Source organism: Palaemon carinicauda, chromosome 45 (genome assembly GCF_036898095.1).
Source record: "Palaemon carinicauda isolate YSFRI2023 chromosome 45, ASM3689809v2, whole genome shotgun sequence".
NCBI lineage: Eukaryota > Metazoa > Arthropoda > Malacostraca > Decapoda > Palaemonidae > Palaemon > Palaemon carinicauda.
In genome coordinates, this window is record NC_090769.1 from 28001857 (window position 1) to 28028777 (window position 26921).

Consider the following 26921-nt stretch of genomic DNA (forward strand, 5'->3'; position numbering starts at 1 on the left):
TGCCTAACAGCCTAGTACTTGTAAGATCTTAAAAGGATATCTAAGAGCTTCTGGATGACTATACCATTCTGTATTTCATACTAAAGATATGAAGCCATGAAATAACTAGAAATAAATAATCAAAACAGAAACCAGTTGGTAGAACTTTCTTCGTTGAAATCACACAGAATACAGTAATTCAGACTTTACGTCAAACGTATTTCAGTTCCAATTTTACGTCGCGCTCTCTAAGCATTAAATACAAAAATAACATCCACTCTATGGCGTTTAATCCAACCTTACGTCAGTCTCTAAGTAATACAATAAAAATTAAGTACTGTACTTCAAATGGAAGGTTATTTAAGTATCTAGTATCTTCAAAATGATAGCAGGTTGTAAGTACTTTTTCGTCTTCTGAACACATATTGTGGAAACATTGAGTTATTTCATAGGGTGAAAATCTGACTTGGGTCAAGTGTCTTGGAACCAATTAACAATATATGGCAGGGTCTTACTGAGTAAAGGGAAATGTATGCAATGTGAGAGAGAGAGGGGGGGGGGAATACTCCCAAAATGTGCCATTTCACTATTCAATTAATCACACTGCTCCAATTGCCATTATGAGAAAAAAAAAAAGTGGAAAGGCTTATAATTCATATGAACTCCTATTCCTCAACATACAGAATAGTAAAAGAATGCAAGTCAGTAGATATATGTAGTCTATATGGAATTTTCTTTTTTTAAATACAACTGACTTTGATATGCATCATAAAGAACAGCACTTACTGCATCCTGAAGGAAGAGAAGGATATTGTTTGGTTTGAATGAAGCTAGGTACTTGGCATTGAACGTTGCATAATTGATGTGTTGCAAGGCTGACACTGAAGGAACACCGCCTTGATGCCTAGGATACAAAATATAAAAGATTAGATATTAGAAAATTTCCCAAATTCCATTTTAGTAAATACAGCATGTGAAAAGAAATCATGTAAGACCATTGGTATATCAACTCAATTGCCTTTTCTGAATCAAACTTCGAGGAAAATAATTAAGACATAGGGGAGAACCATCTTGAAATATAGGAACTTCATAAAGATAAAATGATTGGACAAAAAGGACAATTATTGTGAATGAACTTCATTGAATGGTAGTGAAACAAATGGAAGTTACTAAACATGAAATTCTTCAAAATTTTCCTTTTTTCCATTGACAGAAAATAAATTTACATAATGCACGGCTAAAGAACTCTTTTTTTTATGTATTTCAATACCCTTTTCTGACCAAGACTGGATTAAAAAAGAAAAAGGAGGTAGATGGAAAAAAGAAAAATGATAAATCCCAAAGGAAACAATGGCGTCGTTGTAAATAAGACCCTTATTCTTTTAAGTGCAAGGTATAAACTGCTCATTCAATATAAATATCACAAATTATTGGTAATTTGTATTTTTCGTAACATACTTACCGAGAACTACTTTCTTAGGAGTTACCTGGAACCTCCTCTCAACCGACCAGAGTTTTATGTAGTTTACCCTACTTCCATTTTCTGTGGTGATAGGCCTATGCGGATGGATACGTGCCCTGAGGGCAATCTCGAGGCAGGAGAGCGTCGAGATGATATCACGACGCGACCAGAGAACTTACCGAAAGTCAAGACCCAAGATAACATGCGGCCTGCCTCGAGATTGCCCTCAGGGCACGTATCCATCCACATAGGCCTATCACCACAGAAAACGGAAGTAGGGTAAACTACACAAAACTCTGGTCGGTTGAGAGGAGGTTCCAGGTAACTCCTAAGAAAGTAGTTCGAGGTAAGTCCCTGTGTTGGAACAAATATATGTTCCGGAGATCATCATTTCCATGTCTCTTTAATTTCAATTTATGAAATTGGAGTATCTAGCATGGAATCTGGGCCCATTTAGCAGCTGAAACTGATAAATTCCAGTAGATGCACTTAGAAATAAAAGTTGGAATAGGTTGGATAGTAAAAAAAAGAAAGTGAGAATGGTTTAAAATAGAAGGATATTAAGCACGGGAAGCCGAGTTTAAAAAAAAGTGCTACAAAAACCCTTAGATAAGGAACTGATTGTACTACATCCTAAGGGGTATTTAATATATATAAAAAAATACACTCAAATATAAAATACATCAAAAGATTACTAGAGACACTGTTGCAAAGGTTATACCTCAACCCTGCGCCTTAACATATTAAAATGAAAAGTTAGATACTATTGAGTTTGGCATACATTTTCAAAAGACTTGGCATAGAGTTTATACTACGGTCATCAATCAGAAGCGATGAAGTCCAGCCCAAAAATTTTAACAAGCATCGCCCACAAGCATTGTGATTTGCTGCCGCCACCTCACAGCTGATTCATGTAAACATAGTAAGGATAAATCATAAGATTATGATACCTCATAGTGACCCACTAGGATGGCGTGAGCAGATAACGTTTACTAGCAAGAGACGGTTCAGTTGAAAAAATGAGTTGCTACCAATCCCGATGCTTGTGGGCGGAGTAAGTTAAAAATTTTTGGATGGACACAGTCTCAGTCTATGAATCACGCCATAATGGAATAAAATTAGAGAGAGACTTTCATTAAAAATGTTATTTATAGTACTGTACATGTAAAAAAGTTTAACAACATTAATATGTATAAGCTTAGAAGCTTTGCACCTATTATGTGATAGTGTCCGGAAACTTATTTTGCCAAGTGAGCAGTTATGAACCAGGCTATCCCCCGGGTAGTTTGTAGTACTACGGCCAAGCGTCCTAATTTGCTTATTATCGCTCCGACTGTTATCTTGTATAGAATAAAAACGTTTGGAAATGGTCTAAGGATCTTAAATATGTTGTGTACGGGGGCCCCCCTGGGTAAGGACACGGCTTTTAGCATAGGTTAGGTGGGTTTTTTAAGTTAGCTTCTCCCGTCGTACTCGTAAGTAAGGAAACTGTTGTGTAAGGGGGGGTCCGGTGGGTAAGGATACGGCTTTTAGCATAGGTTAGGTGGGTTTTTAAAGTTAGCTTCTCACGCCAAAATCATTTTTAGAACGACGGCCACAGTTCAGAATATTCCCGTTTTCTACGGGATCTGGCAGTCACCCTACAAAGGCTCCTATCCCCCTTGTTAAGTCTATTATTATTATTATTATTATTATTATTATTATTATAATTACTATTATTATTAGCTAAGCTACACTCCTAGTTGGAAAATCGAAGATGGTATAAGCCCAAGGGCTCCAACAGGGAAAAATAGCCCAGCGAGTCTTAATAAAGTTTTTAAACACATCTTTGGTACAACCATCACTATATATTCTTAAACAGAAAATTGAAAGTGACCTACGCCAAGACATATCAGCTACCCTTAATGGTAAACTTAAAACAGGTATTAGGGTACTGCCCTACCTTAAGCTAATAAAAGCAAATAAACACATTTAAAGATGTTTTATATATCAAACTACTTACTGATTTTGATTCCATATGAGCACCGGTACGTGATCTTTGGCAACAGTTAAATCACATAAGTATAAAGTTAGAAATAACGAAAGCAGCCGTACACCGATCATTTTGGAGATCAGTCAGGAGTTAAGCAGAAGTCACAACAATTGTCACTTGATCTTTCTAACGCCCACTGCAAAGTGGGAGGTTCAGATACTTGTAATGTTTCTCACTCCATGAAGACTGAAAATGTTTTAACTACAGTACATTAATATTATCACTAACTGGGGTACAATTCTATTTGGAAGGGCAGGGTGCTATAAGCCCAAGGGTTCCAACATGGAAAAAAAGAGAAAATGTTTAACTACAGTACATTAATATTATCAATAACTAGGGTAGAATCCTAGTTGGAAGAGCAGGGTGCTATAAGCCCAAGGGTTCCAACATGGTAAAAAAAAATAAATTGTTTAACTACAGTACATTAATATAATTATTAGCTGGGGTACAACCCTATTTGGAAGGGCAGGGTGCTATAAGCCCAGGGGTTCCAACATGGTAAAAAAGAGAAAATGTTTAACTACAGTACATTAATATTATTATTAGCTTTCGTACAATCCTATTTGGAAGGGCAGGGTGCTATAAGCCCAAGGGTTCCAACGTGGAAAAAGAGAAAATGTTTAACTACAGTACATTAATATAATTATTAGCTGGCGTACAATCCTATTTGGAAGCGCAGGGTGCTATAAGCCCAAGGGTTCCAACGTGGAAAAAGAGAAAATTTTTAACTACAGTACATTAATATTATCACTACCTGGGGTATAATCCTAGTTGGAAGGGCAGGGTGCTATAAGCCCAAGGGTTCCAACATGGTAAAAAAGAGAAAATGTTTAACTACAGTACATTAATATAATTATTAGCTGGAGTACAACCCTATTTGGAAAAACAGGGTGCTATAAGCCCCAGGGTTCCAACGTGGAAAAATATATGTTTAACTACAGTACATTAATATTATCACTAGCTGGGGTGCAACCCTATTTGGAAAAACAGGGTGCTATAAGCCCAAAGGTTCCAACATGGAAAAATAGCCCAGCCAGGAAAGGCAATAAAATGCTCACTCCATGAAGGCTGAAGATGTTTAACTACAGTACATTAATATTATTATCAACTGGGGTATAACCCTATCTGGAAGAGCAGGGTGCTATAAGCCCATGGGCTCCAACAGGGAAATATAGGCCAGTCAGGAAAGGAAATTATATGCTGGTAGTAGGTTAGCCAAGGCACCAGACACCAGTTGATATACTACCGATAGAGAGTTATTGGGTCTAGAGTACCTATATTGTTTTATATAGGTACTCAAATTGGGTCCTTTAACTGGCCAGATTATATTATTATTATTATTATTATTATCACTAGCTAAGCTACAACCCTAGTAGGTTGCTAGAGGTCCAAGGGCTCCAACGGGGAAAATAGCCCAGTGAGGAAAGGAAATAAGGAAATAAACTATATGAGAAGAAATGAACAATTAAAATAAAATATTTTCAGAACAGTAACAACATTAAAACAGATAATTTTTATATAAACTATGAAAAGAAACTTATGTTAACCTGTTCAACATAAAAACATTTGCTGCAAGTTTGAACTTTTGAAGTTCTACGTTGGATCATTCGCTAGTTATAGATTTTTTTTCCTTTGCCTACACATACACCGAATTGTCAAGCCTATTTGTTTACACATTTTCCTCTTTCCTCATACACCTGCCTAAAAAAAGGAAGATTACTTAACTATGGTAAGCAGCTCTTCTAAGAGAAGGACACTCCAAAATCAAACCATTGTTCTCTAGTCTTGGGTATTGACATAGCCCCTGCGGCATGGTCTTCCACACTCTTGGGTTAGAATTATCTTGCTTGAGAGTACATTCAGGCACATTATTCTGTTTCCTTATTTCCTTTCCTCATAGGACTATTTTCCCTGCTGGAACTCTCAATCCCTTATAGGACTTAGGACATCCTGCTTTTCCTGGATATATATATATATATATATATATATATATATATATATATATATATATATATACATATATATATATATATATATATATATATATATATATATATATATATATATATATATATATATATATATATATATATATATATATATATATATATATATATATATATATATTGTGTGTGTGTGGTTGCAGTTAATTGAAGAAAATCATTTCGAATTTTCAATCACTATTTCTCTACAACAATAAAGAGAAACTAATTTTAACGGATTGATGGGAAAAAATGAGAGACATTACAAAATACTAATGGCAGAACTCTCTTGACAAGCTGCAATTTTAGCAAAAACAATCATATGATTGTCAATAATACTACAAACCACTTCTTTTCATATCTCATTTGGAAGATAATGATTACATTTCATTAAATTAATCACATTTTATTGTTTAATATATTATTTTAAGTATTTATTCATATTAATATATTATATATAATAATAAAATATACTTTAAGATTAAAGCTCCTTCCTACGGTCAGACGTTTGCTGTTGGACGCTGTTCTTTCACTCAACAACAACCATACCGTCGAGATGGGTACGACAATTTTTCCTTCAATTAGACCATTTTCTGTCTTCTTTTCGAATTTTGAAAGTTCTGAAGTTTATCCCTCGTAGTGTTGTTGCTCCTTGCGCATTGTAATGTAATTATACTTGTATAATGTGTCGTATATTTCTAAAAACTGCAGTGTTTGTGATTACCGCTGTCTCACGTGTCCCGTAGTCCTCAGCCACGATACCGCTCGGACCTTTCTTCTATCTAGAGTTATTTTATATATATCTTTTGCATAGTTAAGTAGTGATTTTGTGTGATAATTTTATTTCATGGGAGATGGTGGTCCTCGTGTTGCTATTGTAAATGCGGTTATACACTAAAGTTCAGATCTGTAACTACGGCATGTGAGGTTCATATGGTTATTTGATTTTTTTTTCTTTTTTTTCTTTTAAATTTGAGAACCGCCCTTTTAGCATCGTATAGTCTAGTAAATTGTAATAAGTAAATCATTTTGGAACTACAGGAATTAAATATCCACAGTATTTACCCGTATGTTTGTTGAACAAGTTTCCATACCCTATACCAAAATCACGTTTTCGAGTAATCTACTGTTGAAACCTTAACGGATACCGTAGTTTAATAGTTTATCACAGGCTGACTAATTTTGAACTAGATTTTATAAAACTGGTTGCTCCTGTATAAGCAATTTCGTAGGCTTTAGTATAATGTTGGACAGGACCTTCCGTTCCATCAAACACCACTTGGAGGCTTTTGTATATCAGCGGCCAGTTTCTCCCTTGTGGATTCAAAATGCACATCAACTTTCCCCCTATCCAAACCTACAAGCGGTGTCCTTACCTACTTAAGAAAGGGGTGTTGGGCTAACGCTCCCCTGCGATCCCCATTACATTGCCATGTTCTAAGTTAGCTGTAATCATACATGCAGGTGGCCACTAGCATACACCCCCACCACCTAACCTCATCTATAAGCCGTGTACCTTTAACGTACTTACACCCCCCCCCCCCCCGTTTACCATGTTCTTATTGATACGGTTGAAAATATGGAGCATGACTGTTCAAACAGACCCAAATATTATCCTGTCCTTGTTATCATTTTTGCACAAAGATGAGGTAAACTTGAAATTGTACAACTCTGCTCTAGTGGCACCACTTTTATTATTCGATATTAGACAAGATCTTACTAAAATAGTTTATATTAATGAGCTGATGCCAGATTAACTCGCATCTACAATGTAGACCATGACAGGTATTTATAAAATGGTAATCATGACATTGGTAAGGACATAAAAGTACAAACCCACTAATTTGAACCCTGTATCCTTTAATAGACAGCTTCTAGTAAATGAAATTTCCCGCTCATTTGTATCGGGCTACATTTGACTAAAAAATTTTTATCCTTTGGCACTCTTAGTTCCTTAAAATATTTCTTTAAATTTGACAGGTGGTTCCTCTCAATGTTGATTGCCAAGTTTCTGATGGTTACCCTGGTTTGACTTTTTCCTGACCAATCTTGGTAAAATTATACAATAGTTCAGTTATCCTTACAGAGAAAAGGAGGCTTGTACAAGGTATATTGATAGTATTTTGAACAATTTGGATGGCCTTTGACAGAATCATTTGGTTTTACATGTTAACTTTTAGTAATTGTAATACTACCCGAATATCATAAAAATTAAGAAATTAAATCGGCTTTTGCAGGACACTTCTTTTAGGAGCATAGACATGAATATTTCCATCCCAATTTTTAGGGAGTTGCTCATAGCTGTGGTAATACAAGTGGTCCTTTATTGAAGCGTATTCACATTTGTGTTAGGCCACTGAATTTAACACTTCAATCACTTGATGGTTTTTGCTTCACCGTGGCTCGCTCTGGTCAAAATTTAACTCTACAGTATATCAATGTTCCTCTTCTGGAAAGCAGTACGTTGCTCTATGCTCGTTAGCCACGTGGGCAACCAATTTCTTGTCATTCTAATTATTCACTTTGTTCAGTTTATCTTTGCTCATTTATGGCTCGATTCTCTCGAAATTTATCATTCTATCTCTGCTCCTCTGTTCTGGTTTAAGTGGTGTGTGTTTTGCTACATATCCATAATTGCGAATATTTTGTCATTGTTCGTACGTTAGATTTGCTTCCAGTTCTCCATAATTCATACAACAAATGAGTTCTTAATTCCACTACATATCGCTAAATTGGAAATGCGTAACCAGGAGATTATGAATACTGTAAAACTGGAACTCAAATTATGTTTGAACAAGTAAATTATTATGCAGCACTGTCTATCGGAATTTTTCTGAAGGGTTTGAAGGAGCTTCTAATGGCAGGTTTAATGATTGGGAGCCTTTGTAGGGTGACAGCCAGATCCCGTAGTAAATGGGAATATTCTGAACTATGGCCGTCGTTCTAAAAACTATTTTGGCGGGAGAAGCTTACTTAAAAAACCCACCTAACCTATGCTAAAAGCCATATCCTTACCCAGGGGGGCTTTGCCCTCCCGGAACCCCCCCCCCCCCCCCCCTCACAACAGTTTCCTTACCTACGAGTACGATGGGAGAAGCTAATTTAAAAAACCCACCTAACCTATGCTAAAAGGCGTGTCTTTACCCAGGGGCTCCCCCCCCCCCCACTTACACAACATATTTAAGATCCGTAGACCATTTCCAAACTTTTTTATTCTATACAAGATAAGTCGGAGCGATAAGAAGCAAATTAGGACGCTACAAACTACCCAATGATTAAAACTAGGAGCTAAAAAGTTTTTCCATAGTCTTTGACTGCATTATTAACATCTATCTTCAATAGGATAGGGGCTCAAAGGAGAGATCTATTCTATTAGAAATTTGTCAGAAGTAAAACCCAATCTACCTCTATATCTAATGATACTAGCTCTGCCTGCGACTATGTTTGAAAGTCTACTAAGATTTTCTTTTAGATGTGTTTATAATACTGTATCCCAAAAAAGTTGCCATTTCCCATTTGGAAGGAATGTCTAATATGTTTATAGGTGATTTAAACATTAATAGGTAGAAAGGTGTAATTTTAGTGGTGTATGCATGAAGACGGCTAAGAATGTGGCAGTGTAAGGGAGTTGCACAGGTCGTTAGGCCCCCCGTTAGGTAAGGACACAGCTTGTAGGTTGGGGGGAAGTTTAGGTTAGTAGTTGCTTTTTTATCCGCTGGGGAGGAACTGGCTGCTGAAATACAAATACTCGTAATTTTAAAAACCTCAAGGGCATGTTAAACTCAGATAAACTTCTGTAAACTTGAATTTTAGAAGGGGAACTGGTCAGGGCCATTTGTACGTCAAAATATTAAGAAATAACGAAGATGTGACATTGAAAACTTGAACCCCCTCTGGTTTTAAAACTGTGGGTGGTATATACATACTTTAGATTGACCTTGGCCATATTTTTGGACGAATATTTTTTAAATCAATCATTAAAACTTATATGAATTTTTACCCCTGACACATTTCATGCAATGAGTGCAATACTTTATCCCCTGGAAGTGCAAAAACAAAAGCTGCTTTTCTCGGTTTCTCTTTTTTTCCCATTCAAATAGTTATAACTTCAGAACATTTCAAAGATTAATATACTATTCTAAGAGGAGAAAAACTTATTTTTTGTCGGGAATAGAGTATATATACAGTAATTGGGTATTAAAGTGATGAAATTGGGAGTTTTAACTTTTTTCATGGGAAAATAAAATAAAAATATACAAATCTATTCTCCACTATTGTGGAAAAGATGGTCCCTGGAAGTCATTTTCCTTGTTAGTTTCTTTCAAAGTCAATCATTTTTAGCTTCAGAAATCAATTACTTGAATAATTTTGGAATTGAATTTTTTTTTCCTTCAGTTAAATTGAAACTAATCAACCAATTGCCTTAAAATTTCTTCAGAATGATAAATTCATACTATATGTAAACTATAAGTTATAAAATTCCGATTGAAAGTATATATATGTGGCATTTCTTCCCCCCCCCCCCCCCCCTCCCCAAGCACTCTGCAACTCTTTTATAGACAGAGTCACAACCATTGGCCGCCGCCCTCGGCCTGTAAATATTTTTATAATTCTGGTTTTCTGAAAAATATTAGACATGGATTAAATGTTCTTATGGTAGGCCTTGTCTGTTTACTGATGGTGGATACTGTAATAGCTTGAAGGAACTTATGTTGTGAAATATGAGTATCCTATTTTTGGAAGCATTTTCAACTAGAAATATAAAATTTAATAATCTATATTTGATAATTGTATTTTTGTGTTTATGACTACTCAGTATTGTTATACCAATACCTCTTATTTCAGGTAAGCCTCGAGGACTCCGCACTGCTCGCAAGCATGTAAACCACAGAAGAGAACAGAGGTGGCACGACAAGGATTATAAAAAGGCACATTTGGGCACCCGTTGGAAGGCCAATCCTTTTGGTGGTGCTTCACATGCTAAGGGCATTGTTTTGGAAAAGATGTAAGTATAAAATGGTACGGCATTGTTTTCTGATATTGGGTGGGCTGGACCAAGCGGTATGTAATTTATCAGTCGAACTTGCTTATGTAAGTGGTGCTGTATTCAAAGATATGGAAATGCGATTACTATATCATAAATATATCACAGCAATATTAATCTGAATCATTGTGATTTTTTTCTTCTTTTTTTTTTTTTCTCCAACATTGATCAGAGAATTTTTTAACTACACTTCTGTGTATTAATTGTTGATAGTCTTAATGATTATAAATAGGTTATGAAGCAGTCTCAAACTTTTCTAAGTAATTGTACTTTATTTGTTTAAGAATGCATTCTACTACAACACTAAAAATAATTTTTCACGAAATATAGTTGTTCATTACAATTCCAAGTTTGTTGAAGTTGTGCAAAGCTATACTCTATAGAACTACTAAATCTGTAACTTATCATTTTTATGGAATTCATAGCAGGAGAACAAGTTAAGCTAATCTGATCTTTTTAATACCTTTCAGTGGCATTGAAGCCAAACAGCCTAACTCTGCCATTCGTAAGTGTGTGAGGGTTCAGCTCATTAAAAATGGTAAGAAGATCTCTGCCTTCGTACCTCGGGATGGTTGCCTAAATTACATTGAAGAGAACGACGAAGTATTAGTGGCAGGATTCGGTCGTAAGGGTCATGCTGTGGGTGATATCCCAGGTAGGCAGTACAGAAATTAATAACTAGTTTGAGTGTCAAATATTGTACTAAACATATATGTGATATATTAGTTTATATAATAATGGTATGGAAAGTATATGTAATATATTAGTTTAAACAATGAATGGTATGAGAAGGGTTTTTATTTTTTTACATTGACCGTTATATGTACCATTATGTTTGTAATACTAGGTATGCAGTTAATTTTAATAATCAGGGTTTCTGTATCATGAGGCTCAATGCTAGAGTATTTTTTTTTTTCCCAGCTGTGCCCAAGTTTTTCAAATAACATCCTTATCGGTAGAACTTATACTTCGAAAGTACAAACTTACAGCAAATGTGTTGGTCTTTTTATATATTATTTATGAAAGATATAAAACTTTTTAATGTTACTATAAAAAAATCATTTAATTTTAATTGTTCATTACTTCTTATATAGTTAAGTAATCTCTATGTTTCCTTGTTGGAGCCCTGATAGTATAGCATCCCGCTTCTCCGTTGTAACTTAGCTAGTAATAATAATTGGCGTTTTTCATTACAGTATTAACTTGTAAACTTAATTTTTCAGGTATCCGATTCAAGGTGGTGAAAGTGGCTAATGTTTCCCTGCTTGCCCTTTACAAGGAGAAGAAGGAAAGACCAAGATCATAAACTTCACAGCTTTGTAATAAATTGCTAGTGAAAAGGCACTTTTTATTCCCCTTGAATTCTCCTGTATTTAGTCTTGAGGTTAATATTTTATTCATTGGGTGTGTCATGACTCAAGATTATCATATGGCAATATATAATGTAGTAGTTTTCATATGAAGACTTTCATAATGTTAAATAGTCACAAATTCGCTATAAAAAAAGAACTTTTCTAATGAAACTTGTAGTTGTTCCTACGAAAGTACAAAACTTCAATTATGAGTTTATTTCTAAATTGTATGGGTACAATCAAATAAAAAGTTGGAATAGGAATACTGGAAACACAACTGTGGTATCAGCTATTTAACCATGCTGCTGGCCAGCCAACTTGTGATTTTTGCAAAGGTTGGTTGCCGCCTTCGTGAGAAGTGTGGTGTTTGTTGCAAGGATGCAGAGATATTGTTCTGCTTCTTCCTCTCTTGGAGGCCGATAAATGGAAGTGTGACACAATGAGTCCCTCAGATTCTTCTTTGTTAGTTTCCTGAGGCTCTAGTAACCAAGGATGGTGGTTATACAGAGCAAGCCATTAATTTGATTGATGTATTGTCTCCTATGGTATATAGTCAGCCTGATTTTACCCGTGGTGATACAGCTCCTTTGACATCGACTCTGGTATCGTACCAACATCATGTTAGGTTAGAAGTACCTGATCGTGTGAGATTGGAACAGATCTCCCTCTAAATGAGTGTGCTTAGCGGAAATCAAAGCCTTAACTCGTCCGATATTTTGCAGCAAGGTAATGTCTATTTTACTGATTTCTGCTGTTGCAGTGATAAAGATGTCATCTTGTATTCCTCTGAAGACCTCAGAGATATGGTCGAGGGTAATGGTGTTTCCTCGAACAGAGGCAGCTCTCTTGTAGGGCTCTTACTCTTCTCCAGTTTGCTCATGTAGCCCCAGGCATACTTTCCACACAAGAAATAGATTGCCCTAAAGAGGCTTCCTTTTTCAGCTAGTGTAAGGATATCTGCCATGACATCCTAAGGTGATAAAGCTTTCTACAGGTGAACGTGGCCTTAACCGCTCATCTGTATCAACTGAAACTTGCGTCACCACTACATCACGTAGCCACTTGATTCTTACAGAACCAAATGCCAGTGATGTACTTCCATTGCCAACTGGAACCAACTTGCAGTTACTGTACTAAATTAGTTCTTAGGCCTGTAAAAGCAGCTGAAAAACAAGTAACTATTTTCAGATTTAATAGGAAAGGTTGCAGAACTTGAACTTCCTTTTCCAAAAGTGTCTATGCCATAAACCTTCTCATCAGAAGCTTAGGTCTGCCACCCCCACCCCCCTCCACATTCTGTCATTGCGCACTACGCGGAGCTCCCGACTTTTTCGCACAACCACTTCTGACAAAAAGTAACATGCTCTTCAATTTGACAGACTATCACTAGTAGAAATCCCAGTTGAGCTGAGGACGGGCTCCTCTTGTTCTTTCAAGATAAGACCTCAACACCCTCACAGGGCATAGCAACAGTTGATCAGGATCATCTGTTACAGGCCGAAGACTCAATCTGAAAAGGCCCAAACCTAGGATTTGCTACAGACGAATTTTGAGTCTGGACTACAAACCCTGGGAACGAAATAGTGTGACTTGCCTTCATTCCCCAGAAAGGGGGCTATTGGAGGAGAGACCATGTAGCTCACAGGGGCCAGAGCTAGAAGGAAGACGTCTTTACAGTCAAGTCTAGGTCTAAAGGTTGACGAAGTGGCTTTTAAGGGGGCTCCTTTCAGCAAACATGAGTCCTTGACAGCGTTCCACGCAGGTGGCCAGACTTACAACTGGGTCAGGTACGCTCAAAGTTTCGCATGAATGACGATTCCGTCAAGGAGGAAGTGTTAACTCCACTTAGTTACATGGCGTAAGGCCAAGCAATAGCTTTTCATTGCTGGAACTGAATAGTTTCTCCTCCCAGAGGTACAATATAGAGGCACTGAGTGGAGCAATACCCCCATCCACGACACCAACCGCAAATGACAGACCCCTTCACCTGGTACACTAGTCATCGACTCCTGGGGGTATCCTAAGCTTGCAACTGGTTTCACAGAGCCTATTTTTGTGAGCAGTTGCTGGATAAACTCCAGGCGTGAAACCGTAGTGATGTTACCACTTAATGGAATATCTTCACAAGTGGCTGTCAGAGTTGCTCAGGAAGTGGAGGGAGCACCCTCTGATCCTCTGTGAGCAGAAGGTCTGGGATCAAAATCTCCCTCAACAATAGCTGGTTATAATCGTTAAAATGATTTCATGTTGGAAATTTTATTAAACAATTTTGAGATGCGGTTGCTGTTTAATCAGAGGGAGATGTTATAACAGCGAATGTCCTTAGCAATTGCTGTCAGGCAAGAGATTGATCGCACGGAGCTACTTCCGAAAGATAAGATCGAGACATATCTTCAATCTATTATTGGATAGGTAATGTATGCAAGTCCATCTATGAACTAGAACCACAGACTAGGGAGGCAGGATGAACATAAGGGCATAGCCCGAATTATTCGTTGCGTCCGGAACTCTGTTGAAGAGCGTTGATCAACATTCACAATCGAAACCTTCCTACTATCGACGAAAAAGTTTGCATTTTTTAGTTTCCAATAAATTGGCTATAATGGTATAAGCTTCAGATGTTCTCTTCCTGGAAACAATCACTTGTGTGAAGTTTCGGAGGCTAAGTACAATATTAAAAAAAGAAAAAAAAAACTAAGAGCCGATCAGAAAGCTAGGAAGGAACTGCACAGCATGAAGGCAAAGCCTGCTCGAGGGTAGACTGCCTATTGGCTATCTTGTTACGGGAAGGTAGTGAGTAATACATAACTTGCCTTCCTATAAGGAATATTGCCATCGAAACTAAGGATTTATTAGAACGGAGTTCTAGTTGTTAGATGGTCTGTAAGCCTTGTCGGTTGAAAGATCTCTCTCACATGCACAATGACCACGAGCAGTTATGCATACGTAACTTCTTTGCCTCCGGGTAAGCATTAGAAAATGAGCCTGAGCCTGCCTGCGGGAATAATGTATGTGTGACGATTTGTCTTTGTTGCCTGGGTATGAATTTAAGACTTGGGCTGAGTCAGAACTTATCCATTGTCAAAATACTAGGATTGACAAGTAACAGCACCCTTTCTCAAAAGGGAAGCTCTCCCAGCTCATTCTTGATGGAGACTCGTAGGCCATCTCACTTCTCTCGAGAAGTTAGTTCCATTCTGGAGAATTCACCTTGCCTCACTGAAGTAGACATTAAAACATCAGTGATCGCAAGTTTCAGACCCTCCTGCAGTGCTAGTGAAGGTCCCTTGGGAATTGAAAACAGATCTGAAGTGATGGTTGGAGAACTTGTTACGTGGAACTCGCTTTAATAATAATAATAATAATAATAATAATAATAATGATAATGTTTATTGGACAAAAAATATTTACATTCAAAGATTTACAAAAAGAAAAAAAGACTCAGTCCAAGCCCATGTGGAGCAGAGCTCTTCGGGCAATAATACAACAAAATAATATCATCAATTAAGTAAAAATAAAAAATAAAGTAAATATGGATATAGATATACAAAATGTACGCATACATATACATAATCATATGTATACAAATAGATACATATAAATGAGAATCTTAGCCTAAAAACAAATGGAAATGCATATTTATATGATAAGGAAAGATGGTATATGAAAGCTAATGGTATATACATTGAAAAAATTGTAGATATTAAGCAAAAAACTCAGTAAAAGAACTAGTTTTACAAATAAAAAAATATTCTAAACAATGAAACATACTTGCGTTGTGGTTAGGTAGGCAAGTATAAATATTTATTAATAAAGCTTAATACCCAGATAACAGGAGATTTGTATATGATTTCTTAAAAGACCGAACGCTAAGCAGTGCCTTTAGATAAGCGGGCAGAGTATTCCAAAGTTTAATACCTTGGTATAGATACGATTGCTCGCATCTATTAATACGTATGAAAGGGAGAGTTAAGTTTGAATTTCTTGTTCCATATGGATGAACTGATTGTTCCTGAATTATTTTTCGTCTTAAATCTGGAAATTTGTTCAAAATAAGTGTTTGGAACATCATATTCATTAAGGAGAGCTTATAATTGTCTTCCAGCTTCAATATAAGTTCCTACAGTTTCTTCTCATAGGTTCCTGCTGTAAATTGAAGAAAATTTGGTAACAAAGAACCCACACACATTCATCTAAGACGTGTATGAAGTATGAATATGACAAATTTGGAATTAATTTGTATTTTTTCTAATGATACACGGAAGGTGGAAGAGTCGGCTAAGCATGAAGGGGCGTAGTCTTAGGCGAAGAAATTGCAACGGTCGATGAGATGCAGTTGACAGCTATTCTCCCTGCTGGCAGGAAGGTTGCTAGACATAAGGTGAAGGGAAGTTCTCCTTTAGAAGGGAGGCAACCCAAGACCTCCGGGCAGCGTTTTTTTCTTCCCATCAACAATCCTTATTTAGGTTAAAGGTCTGCATTAAGCGCTACCCGAGAAAACGTAGCCGGAGCTAGTTCATCAAGGTTAGCATGCTGATTAGGAGCTGCCACAGGTGTAGGAGAACAGGAAAGTGACGGCAGGTTCCAAAGGAATGAACAGCACTGGTCAGCTATATTAGCCGAACAAAGAAAAACTCCCTTGGAAGGAGCACCTAATCCACAGATGGGAAAGGTGTCTCCTGAGAGAACAGAAACAAATTAAGGACTGCGCACTCCCTTCCCTGGCCGAATCAATGGGGGAATGAGAGCTACAACGTGAAAAACTGCAACACAAGAATTGCAATTAATTAATTACCTAACAAAACAAACTACTAGAGAGAGCCACTCAACCCTCCAGCGGAAAGGGGGCTCCTAAGAGGGAGCGGACAAGCTAAGGTCATGCGCACCCTTCGCTTGCAAGCGAAGTTGAAAAGTTAAATTACAAATGGTTATTTTAATTAATGAAGAAAACTATTAGTTAGCACAACCTAACCTGCGAACAGGAAAGCTAGCTAGCTCTCTCTCTCTCTCTCTCTCTCTCTCTCTCTCTCTCTCTCTCTCTCTCTCTCTCTCTCTCTCTCGGCAGAGTATCTGCTGGCCGCCCACATGAAGTGAGCAACTTATCAGTGAGAAAGAGCAAGACCGAAGTCATGCTCTGTGATGGCCACAAGCAGACAATAGCCGGGCGGAGGAGTATCCAAACTTGGAAAGCCACCCGCCTACGGGATGTCCATTTGTCCAAGGGAGGAAGGTTCTATGCCCTTGAGAACCTGCCACACTACGCTGTCATCCAAATAGCAACATTCACTATAAAGAAAACTTGAAATATATATAATAAAAACATAAAGAATGCTTTCATATATACAGTAAAAAATGAAAAACATGAGATTAAAAAGTCAAAAGGCCGTGAGTTGGAGAGGGGAGAGAGACAAAGTAAAGTGAAATACAGTCACAGGTGTGTGAGTGAGAGGAGTAGCTACTACCATCCATCCCCCCCGCTAACTAGGGGTACTGGTGGGTAACCCTCGCTAAAAGCCTAATGGCTCGTCTTTTAGCTTCGCCGAAAATAGGTTTGCTTTCCTGTTACAGAACAAACCAAAAGTATATCTTTCCCTTTACTAACTAGTAGTCAGGAGCTTGGTTCTGGGATCAACACTAATTAATTACAATGTCAAAGAATTGAGTGATTCAGCCTTAACAGATTACATTCAAAAGTAGTTAATGCAAAGAGAGTCAGATTGTCTGCACATGTAACAAGCTTCTTTAATAGGCCATACCACATACTATACCTGTATGTGTTTACAGTAAGAAAAGTAATGTGTCAAGAACACAACCCTGAGGAAAGCTGGATATATTCCCATACTCACTATGGTCCCCATCAACAACAAATCTGCTTGCTTGAGGGTACACTCGGGCACACTATTCTATGTAATTTCTCTTCATCTTGTTTTGTTAAAGTATTTATAGTTTATATAGGAAATATTTATTTTAATGTTACTGTTCTTAAAATATTTCATATTTCCTTGGTTCCTTTCCTCACTGGGCTATTTTCCCTGTTGGGGACCCTGGGCTTATAGCATCCTGCTTTTCCAAATAGGGTTGTAGCTTAGCAATTAATAATAATAATATTACTCAAGAATTCAATAATGATACTAAGAAGAGAACTCCCAACCAATCACAAACTTCCAGACAATAATCTAGGATTTCTGTACAGCATTGGAGATTTAAGAAGGGTATCACATGCTCCGAAGCCTTTACAAGAGCCGAATTGCAAACTAAGGAACAGATGATTACTTTAGTCTACCCGTTTAGATGTTATGCCAAAAGATGTTCATAGAGTTATGGAAATCTGGCAGTAATCAGACGGGCTAGTGCTACTGCAAACAGATTTACCGTACTAAATGTAGTAACATTACCAATTCTCCTACAAGTGCTAAAAGAATGACAAATTCGAAGATAATTTGTATTTTTCCTAACCATACAAACCTTAGCTATTTACAAAGGGTTTACTTTTAGCGCAGCTGAAATGACGAGCCAATAGTTTTTAACGAGGGTTAATTACCCCCGCGCTAGTTAGCGGGGGGTGGGGAAGGGTAGCTTGCTACCCCTCCCCCCTCCACACACCGGTGACTTGCTTCACTTCACTTAGAGGTAGGACTTGACTTGGGGGTCAGGGATGGCGGGCACATATGTGTAAATAGCTAAGGTTTGTATGGTTAGGAAAAATACAAATTATCTTCGAATTTGTCATTTGTTCCGTAACCGAAATACAAACCACGCTATTTACAAAGGGTGACTTACCCCTTAGGAAGGGTGGAAAGTCCCCAGCCTTACTGACTTCGGCTTGCCCGGGGGCTCGATCCCTTAGTGAGCAGCACTAGAGAGAGGGAGCCCCTGTACCTCACAGGTTCCTAGCATCGCTAGGAACGAGTGGCCTACATAAGTAGTGTGAGGAGGAGAGTGTGACTCGTCCTATGAAGTTGACCTTGAGACCTTCAGATAGGAATTCTAGGATAGGACGTTCCCCATACCACCTCGTCAGGGTATGGGAGACGCAACAGTATTAAGCTTAATACTAGGAGCACAAAGAAGCATGGGTTACCTGCAGAGGTCGAGGTCAGCTATGCGAGGACCAGGATGCTGCTTCCCCAAGAGAGGGGAGAATGAAGAAAGAAGTAAGGGTCAGACATACTCTTTCATTCACACAGACTAAGACCGGGTAACAACGCCCTCAACCTACTGCTACTTGTCCAAAAAGGAGCCTGAGGTTAGACCAGCTGTTGTGCAGCCACCACAGGGCCGATAGAGAACGTATCGAGGCTCCTGTGGGTCACGTCTTGCAGGTAGTGGGCTGTGAAGGTCGTTTGACGCTTCCAGACCCCCGCTTGAAGTACCTGCGTCACAGAGAAGTTTCTCTTGAAGGCCAGGGATGTAGCAATACCCCTGACATCGTGGGCCCGAGGGCGACGTGACGGAGGAGGGTCAGGATTCAGGGCATGGTGGATAACCCTTCGAATCCAAGCAGAGATGGTGTTCCTTGTGACCCTCCTCTTTGTCCTGCCTGTGCTCACAAACAAAGCTCGCACATGAGGACGGACTGCAGCCGTTCTCTTCAAGTAGTACCTCAGACACCTCACTGGGCATAGTAGCAGCTGGTCTGGGTCGTTTGTTACAGAACGGAGACTCGCGATCCTGAAAGAGTCGAACCGAGGATCCGGCACTCCAGGATTCTGAGTCTTGGCCACAAACTCAGGGACGAACCTGAACGTTACCTCCCCCCATCCCCTTGAATGGGCGATGTCATACGAGAGACCATGAAGTTCACTAACTCGCTTGGCCGAGGCCAAGGCGAGTAGGAAAGCCGTCTTCCAAGACAGGTGGCGATCGGAGGCCTGGCGTAATGGCTCGAAGGGAGGTCTCTTGAGAGACCTGAGAACTCGAACCACGTTCCAAGGAGGGGGTCTCACTTCCGACTGGGGGCAGGTAAGCTCATAGCTACGTATGAGTAAAGAGAGTTCTAGCGATGAAGAAATATCCACGCCCTTCAATCTGAAGGCCAAGCTTAAGGCTGAGCGATAGCCTTTCACTGCCGAGACAGAAAGGCGCATTTCTTCTCGCAGATACACAAGGAAGTCCGCTATTGCTGGAATAGTGGCATCGAGTGGAGAGATACCCCTTCCACGACACCAACCACAAAAGACTCTCCACTTCGCTTGGTAGACTCCCTCAGAGGACCTTCGCAGGTGCCGAGACATTCTCTCCGCAACCTGTTGCGAAAAGCCTCTCTCCGCGAGGAGACGCTGGATAGTCTCCAGGCGTGAAGTCGAAGCGAGGCTACGGCCCTGTGAGGGACACCGGAGTGGGGTTGTCTGAGAAGCTCGTGTCGTGGAGGAAGCTCCCTTGGGAGTTCCGTCAGGAGTTGCAGAAGGTCCGGAAACCATTCCGCGTGATGCCATAGCGGAGCTACTAGAGTCATGGAACAGTTGACCGATAGTCTGGTCCTGTTGAGCACCCTTCTCATCAGACAGAATGGTGGGAAGGCATACACGTCGATGTTGTCCCACCGTTGCTGGAAAGCATCTTGCCAGAGTGCCTTGGGGTCCGGGACTGGTGAGCAGTACAGGGGCAGCTTGAAGTTCAAGGCTGTCGCGAACAAGTCCACCGTCGGGGAACCCCACAAAGTCAGGACTTTGTTGGCTATCTGAGGATCCAAAGACCACTCGGTACTCACTATCTGCGAAGCCCTGCTCAGACTGTCGGCGAGCACATTCCTCTTGCCAGGAATGAAGCGAGCTGATAGTGTTATCGAGTGGGTTTCGGTCCACCTCAGAGTCTCTACTGCAAGATGGGATAGCTGTTGCGAAAAAGTGCCTCCCTGCTTGTTGATATAAGCCACTACCGTGGTGTTGTCGCTCATCACCACCACGGAGTGACCCGCCAGGAACCGTTGGAACTGTTGAAGGGCCAGAAAGACGGCCTTCAATTCTAGCAGGTTGATGTGTAGGCACTTTTCTGATTCTGACCAAAGGCCTGAGGCCCTCTGGTTCAGAACGTGCGCCCCCCACCCTTCTTTTGACGCGTCCGAAAACAGAGTCAATTCCGGGGGAAGGACGAGAAGACTCACTCCCTTTCGCAGGTTCTCGTCGGCCAGCCACCACCGCAAGTCCGTCTGTTCCAGAGACCCCATTGGGATCAGAGTGTCCGGGGAATCGGATCCTTGATTCCACCGGGACTTGAGCCGCCATTGAAGGGATCTCATCCTGAGGCGGCTGTTTGGAACCAGACGGGCCAGGGAGGATAGGTGGCCCAAGAGACGCAACCACGATTGGGCGGGGAGTTCTTTTCGCCTGAGGAAAGGTTCCGCCACCCTCCTCAGCCTTGCTATCCGGTCGTCTGATGGAAAGGCTTTGTGGAGATTGGTGTCTATTAGCATGCCTAGATAAACCAGTCGCTGGGACGGCTGCAGAGAGGACTTCTCGAGGTTTACCACGATCCCCAGATCCTGGCAAAGATCTAGAAGCCTGTCTCGGTGTCGAAGAAGGGTCGACTCCGAGTCTGCTAGGATCAGCCAATCGTCTAGGTAACGAAGGAGACGAATGCCGTTCCTGTGCGCCCAAGTCGAAATCAGGGTGAACACTCTGGTGAACACCTGAGGAGCTGTGGAGAGACCGAAACACAGCACCTTGAACTGGTAGATCTTGTTGTCTAGGCAGAATCTCAGGTACTTCCTGGAAGACGGATGGATTGGGATCTGGAAGTACGCATCCTTTAGATCCAGTGTACACATGAAGTCTTGTGGTCTCACCGCAAGTCTGACTGTGTCTGCTGTCTCCATGCTGAACCGGGTTTGTTTGACAAACCTGTTCAGAGCCGAGAGATCGATGACGGGTCTCCAGTCTCCAGTAGCCTTCTTTACAAGAAAGAGTCGACTGAAGAAGCCTGGAGAGCCGTCCACGACCTCCTGGAGAGCACCCTTCTCGAACATGGTCTTGACTTCGGCCTGAAGGGCCAGCCCCTTTGCCGATCCCATGGCATAGGAGCTCAACGACACTGGATTCGCTGTCAGGGGAGGTTGAGATGACGTGAACGGGACGCGATAACCTTGGCCGATCACCGAGATCGTCCAAGCATCGGCCCCGAGATGTTGCCACCTGCGGACGCAACGCTGAAGGCATCCCCCCACAGCTGGACACGCAGGGGGACTGCCACCCCTAGGGCTTGCGGCCGCGGCCGCCACCCCTAGAAGTCTTGCCTCCCCTGGAGGACTTACCACCCCTCTTGACCTTGGCTGGAAAGGGCTGGGGCTTAGACACCACTTTCTTAGCTGCCGGTGCCTGTTTTGGAGCCTTACGAGGCTGTTGCTGCTGTTGTGGCGGGGCTGGAGGCTTATAGGGCCGAGTTGTAAGGGCCCTGTGGAGGAGGGAGTCCGTGCTGGATTTCCTCCACCTCTCAGCCGTTCGCTCCAAGTCTTGAGGCTCAAACAGGCTCTCCCCCAGGAGGGAGGCATGTCGGAGCCTACACACATCTACGGCGGGGACCTTCGGATGGAATCTCTCGGACACAGCATCGCGACGCTTCAACACCGAGTTGGCCCACAGGGTGGTAACCTGGTGCGCCAAGAACTCGATGGAGCGGGTGCCCGAGAGCAAGAAGGTCTCTAGGGCCTTCCTATTGGTCTCCTTGGACAAGTCCTCAGATCGCAATAGGATGCCCAGAGATCCTAACCAGAAGTCCAGCCACGAAGTGGCCTGCATGGCACACTTAGCGACCTTCTCGTGGTTAAGGATCTCTGCCGCCGAGAACGACACCTGCCGGGCAGAGAGTTTCTCCAAGGGAACTCCCTTCGCCAGCTCCTCCACAGAGTGATGGAGCGGAAGAGCGAGGTTGTGCTCACCCAGGATCTCGAAATACCTCCTCTGCTGAAGGCGAGGAGGAGGGATGAGTTTGTTCCCGGCAGTGGAACGACTGGAGGAGGCAAGAAGTGCGAGCTGAGCATTGGCCCTAGCTCTGGCACTCTTCAGCCCCCGAGACCAGGGCAGAGCTGCACTGGTCTTAGGGGCCTTCCGAACGTCGAACACTTCATCCAGAATTGTGTCTTTGCCTTCACGGGGGGGGATGACTGGATCCGTAAGACTGTTAAGTTGCCTTATCAGGCTTAGGACCTGCCAGAAGGCATGTTCGGACTCTTGCTGTTCTCCTCCCTGTGGGCTGGCAGCTAAGTCTCCTGCCCCAGGAATCTCTTCCTGGGGTGATACGTGGACATTCCCCTGGGTAGTCATGGGTTCCTGTCGAATCCTTGCAGAGGATTTAGGAATGGTCTTGGAATCCTTGGGCTCCCTCCTAGGAGGGATACAGGATCCCAACAACGAGGTTCGAGGGGCCCCTTCCTCACGAGACAATTCTCCTGCCTGAAGCGAAGTCTCCCCCCCTGGTGCCGGGGGGAAGACTACCGGTCCACTGGACTCACCTGAGGACGGAAAGGCCTCGTCCACGGGAGAAGGAGAGAGTACTCGTGCAGGAGAGGGGACCCTCGAGACCGACCTCTTGGGAACCAACTTCGCCCTGGGGGAAGTCACCACGAAGTCCACTCCTCTCTTTCTCTTCAGCGAAGGAGAGACAGCCGTTGGTTTGTTACCCTGGCCGGCGAGTGCTGGTTTCATAACCCTCACTAACGCCCGTGCCAGCGGACCAAACCAAGTCTGCTGCTCAAAGGACACAGAGTCCGAAATCCTCGCTAAGGTGAAAGGGATCGGGCGATCCTTTGGAGTGGACACGACGGTACCTGCCTGAAAAGAAGGTGGGGAAGAATGCTGTAATGACCTGTCCTCGTCCTGCAATACCAACCTGTGCTTGGATGGAGGTGATCCCGAGTGCCGTCTAGGAGCACGCGTCCCTGCTGCTACCACCGGCTGTGGAATTCGCCGCGAACTATGGTCGCGCGAGGGTGAACGGTCGCGCAAAGGCGAATGGTTGCGCGGGTGATCGCGCGGGCGTACAGGCGAGCGGTCGCGCGGGCGCGCAGGCGAGCGATCGCGCGGGCGCGCAGGCGAGCGATCACGCGGGCGCGCAGGCGAGTGGGCGTGAGGGTGGGCAGGTAAAGGAACACGTGTCCGAGGCGACGAACGCAAGCGATGGCGCGACGGCGAGGGATCGTGCTGCCGCGTAGGTGAAGAAGATCGCTGGCGATAATGATCACGTGATGGTAAGCGATGGCGAGCGGCATGTGAAGGTGAATGATTGCGCGCAAGAGGGCGGTCGTTCAGGGTATTGCGATGAGGAGCAGCATGCGTAAGCGGGCGATCGTTCAGGGTTGTGCGATGGCGAGCAGCATGCGTAGGTGAATGATCGCGTGAAAGGGTGCGATGGTGATCAGCATCCGCAGGAAGGCGATCGTTCAGGGTTGTGCGATGAGGAGCAGCATGCGTAAGCGGGCGATCGTGCAGGGTTGTGCGATGGCGAGCAGCATGCGCAGGTGAATGATCGCGTGAAAGGGTGCGATGGTGATCAGCATCCGCAGGAGGGCGATCGTTCAGGGTATTGCGATGAGGAGCAGCATGCGAAAGCGGGCGATCGTGCAGGGTTGTGCGATGGCGAGCAGCATGCGTAAGCGGGCGATCGTGCAGGGTTGTGCGATGGTGATCAGCATCCGCAGGCGGGCGATCGTTCAGGGTATTGCGATGAGGAGCAGCATGCGTAAGCGGGCGATCATGCAGGTTCGTGCGATGGCGGGCAGCATGTGAAGGTGATCGCTGGCGAACTGGTGATCGCTGGCGAGCTGGTGATCGCTGGCGAGCTGGTGATCGCTGGCGAGCTGGTGATCGCTGGCGAGCTGGTGATCGCTGGCGAGCAGAAGGTCGACGCGTGTCCTGTGAGAGGATAGGTTCACGAGCAGGAACGGGAAGATCGCTGGCGCGTTGGCGAACATGTGTTTCTGACACACGATGGTGAGCAGGGAGTTCAGCAGGAACTAAAGGGTGGTCAGAGACCGCAGGGCGATGGTCCTCAAATGAGCGCTGACGCTCGGAAGAGAGCTGACGAGCAGGAGAGCGCTGGCGAGGGGGGCGAACCTCAGGAGAGAGCCGACGAGCAGGTGAGCGTCGGCGAGCAGGAGAGTCTTGGCGAGCAGGAGATCGTCGACGAGCAGGAGATCGCTGGCGAGCAGGAGAGCGCTTGTGCGCTGGGCCTGCTCGCGTAAGGGAAGAATCCCTTAGCCCCGAAGGGACCGTTGCCCGTCGGGTGACGAGTTCTCCAGAAGGCGAAGATCCGGCAGGAGATGGAGAGCGGTCCGCAGAGAGGTTCAAGGAGGGCGGAGTAGTCGGTTGAGGCTGACGAGGAGAGTCCCCCCCGGAGGACGAAGACCCAAAAAGGCGCCTCTTAGTCCCCCTGTAAGGGGAAGGGAGGCCCTTGTGGCGTAGAGGGCGGTGAGCCTTACGGCGGAGGCGGCCTCGGGGGAGATCGTCGGGACCATCGGTCCTCCGAAGGGGAGTCTCCTTCAAAACACTTCCCTCAGAAGGAAGCTGGGCAGCAGTCGAGACCGAAGGACTCACTTCCCCCTTCGAAGGATGCACGGAAGGAGGAGGAGAGCCTAGAGCACCATCACCAGCAACAGCACCTGCGTCGGAAGGCCCAGCCACGTCGGAGGCCTCTGTCACCACGACGTCGACAATAGACAGAGGGTCTACCTCCGCTACCACCGGCGACTGTTTAACAGCGGCCCCCAACGAGACAAGGTCAATAAGAGCGACCCTGGAGGGCAAGCCCTTAAGCCCCAGGGACGACCAAATCTGCAACAGATCATCACTGGATAAAGTATTATTATCAATAACCTCCCCCGGAGGAGGAGGGGGAACCGCCTCGCTATGGGAGGCGACGCCCTCTCCCCCCACCGAAGGTAGGGAAACAGAACAAGGGCCTGCGCTCCCACTCGGACGACTCTCCTTAGGAGGCGGACGAGGGGGAGCTTCGGAGGAGGTTTGGGCGGCGGAAGAAGAGTCCCGAGAACCTTCCTCCTTCAAGGCTAACCCCGGAGGAGAACGGTCTCTCTTGGACTTCTTCTTACGCCGACGGCCAAACCTCTCCCACTGGGAGGCAGACCACTCCCTACACTCACGGCACATGTTATCCTGGTCGCACCGTCGGCCCCGACATTGAGGGCAGAGGGTGTGAGGATCCGTACTCACGTCCGACATGAAAGTCCCACAAGGACGGCCGGCAACTCCTGGGCATGTCCGCATATTAAATAAAAGAAAATAACTGAAGGTCAACTTCCAACCAATCACACAAGCTGTAAAGAAAAAGAAGAAAATTAAAGGCTGTCAGCGAAGGCGATGAACAGACACGTCTGATCACCGCCGAGCCAAAAGTGAAGTGAAGCAAGTCACCGGTGTGTGGAGGGGGGAGGGGTAGCAAGCTACCCTTCCCCACCCCCCGCTAACTAGCGCGGGGGTAATTAACCCTCGTTAAAAACTATTGGCTCGTCATTTCAGCTGCGCTAAAAGTAAACCCTTTGTAAATAGCGTGGTTTGTATTTCGGTTACGGAACAAACCTCTTTTTGCTAACTTGCAGAAAATAAGAAAACTTAGGTGCTAAGAAATCAGCAATCTTTCTAAGGTCTACACCTCCATAAGCATTGAGGTCCATCAAAAATGACAAATTCGTAGATAATTTGTATTTTTCCTAACTATACAAACCTTAGCTATTTAATAGGGGTATTACTTTCGGAATAGCTGAAATGACAAGCCATTAAAATTTAATGAGCGTTTACTACCCACACCGCTAGTTAGTGGGGTAGGGGAGGGTAGCTTGCTACCCCACCCCCCTCACACACCTGTGCTTGAACTCACTTTGCTTGGAGGTAGGACTTCAAGGGGGATAGGGCTGGCGGGCAAGTTTGGTTAAATAGCTAAGGTTTGTATAGTTAGGAAAAATACAAAATATCTACGAATTTGTCATTTGTTCCGTAACTGGAATACAAACCACGCTATTTAATAGGGGTGACTCACCCATTAGGAAGGATGGACGTACCAGCCAGTTCTGGCTTTTTGGCTTTGCCCGGGGGCTCGTTATCTGAGTGTGTAAGCACCCAAGAAA

General features: G+C 43.1%; 3 protein-coding genes across 3 annotated transcripts in view; 1 reads left to right on the plus strand and 2 right to left on the minus strand.

Annotated features, from left to right (window-relative positions):
* LOC137634925 (V-type proton ATPase subunit S1-like) overlaps positions 1-3614 on the minus strand; it is a 40813-nt gene extending 37199 nt beyond the window's left edge. The window contains exons 1-2 of the mRNA XM_068367484.1: positions 3444-3614; positions 766-883 (exon numbers count right to left, since the gene is read on the minus strand). Coding sequence (XP_068223585.1) covers positions 766-883; positions 3444-3544 — 219 coding nt within the window. The 5' untranslated portion in view covers positions 3545-3614. The remainder of the gene's footprint in view (positions 1-765; positions 884-3443) is intronic.
* LOC137634940 (uncharacterized) overlaps positions 1-26921 on the minus strand; it is a 592943-nt gene that overhangs the window by 373086 nt on the left and 192936 nt on the right. The window lies entirely within an intron of this gene.
* LOC137635021 (small ribosomal subunit protein uS12) lies at positions 5968-11839 on the plus strand. The gene is made up of 4 exons (XM_068367634.1): positions 5968-6015; positions 10301-10460; positions 10970-11154; positions 11723-11839. The coding sequence occupies exons 1-4, from the start codon at positions 6012-6014 to the stop codon at positions 11803-11805; spliced, it is 432 nt and encodes a 143-aa protein (XP_068223735.1). The 5' UTR covers positions 5968-6011; the 3' UTR covers positions 11806-11839.

Bases quoted from the DNA above. Each gene is read 5' to 3' on its own strand.
- LOC137635021 (XM_068367634.1), top strand. The intron at 10,461-10,969 runs GTAAGTATAAAA...AATACCTTTCAG, and splicing joins GGCATTGTTTTGGAAAAGAT to TGGCATTGAAGCCAAACAGC. The intron at 11,155-11,722 runs GTAGGCAGTACA...TTAATTTTTCAG, and splicing joins TGCTGTGGGTGATATCCCAG to GTATCCGATTCAAGGTGGTG.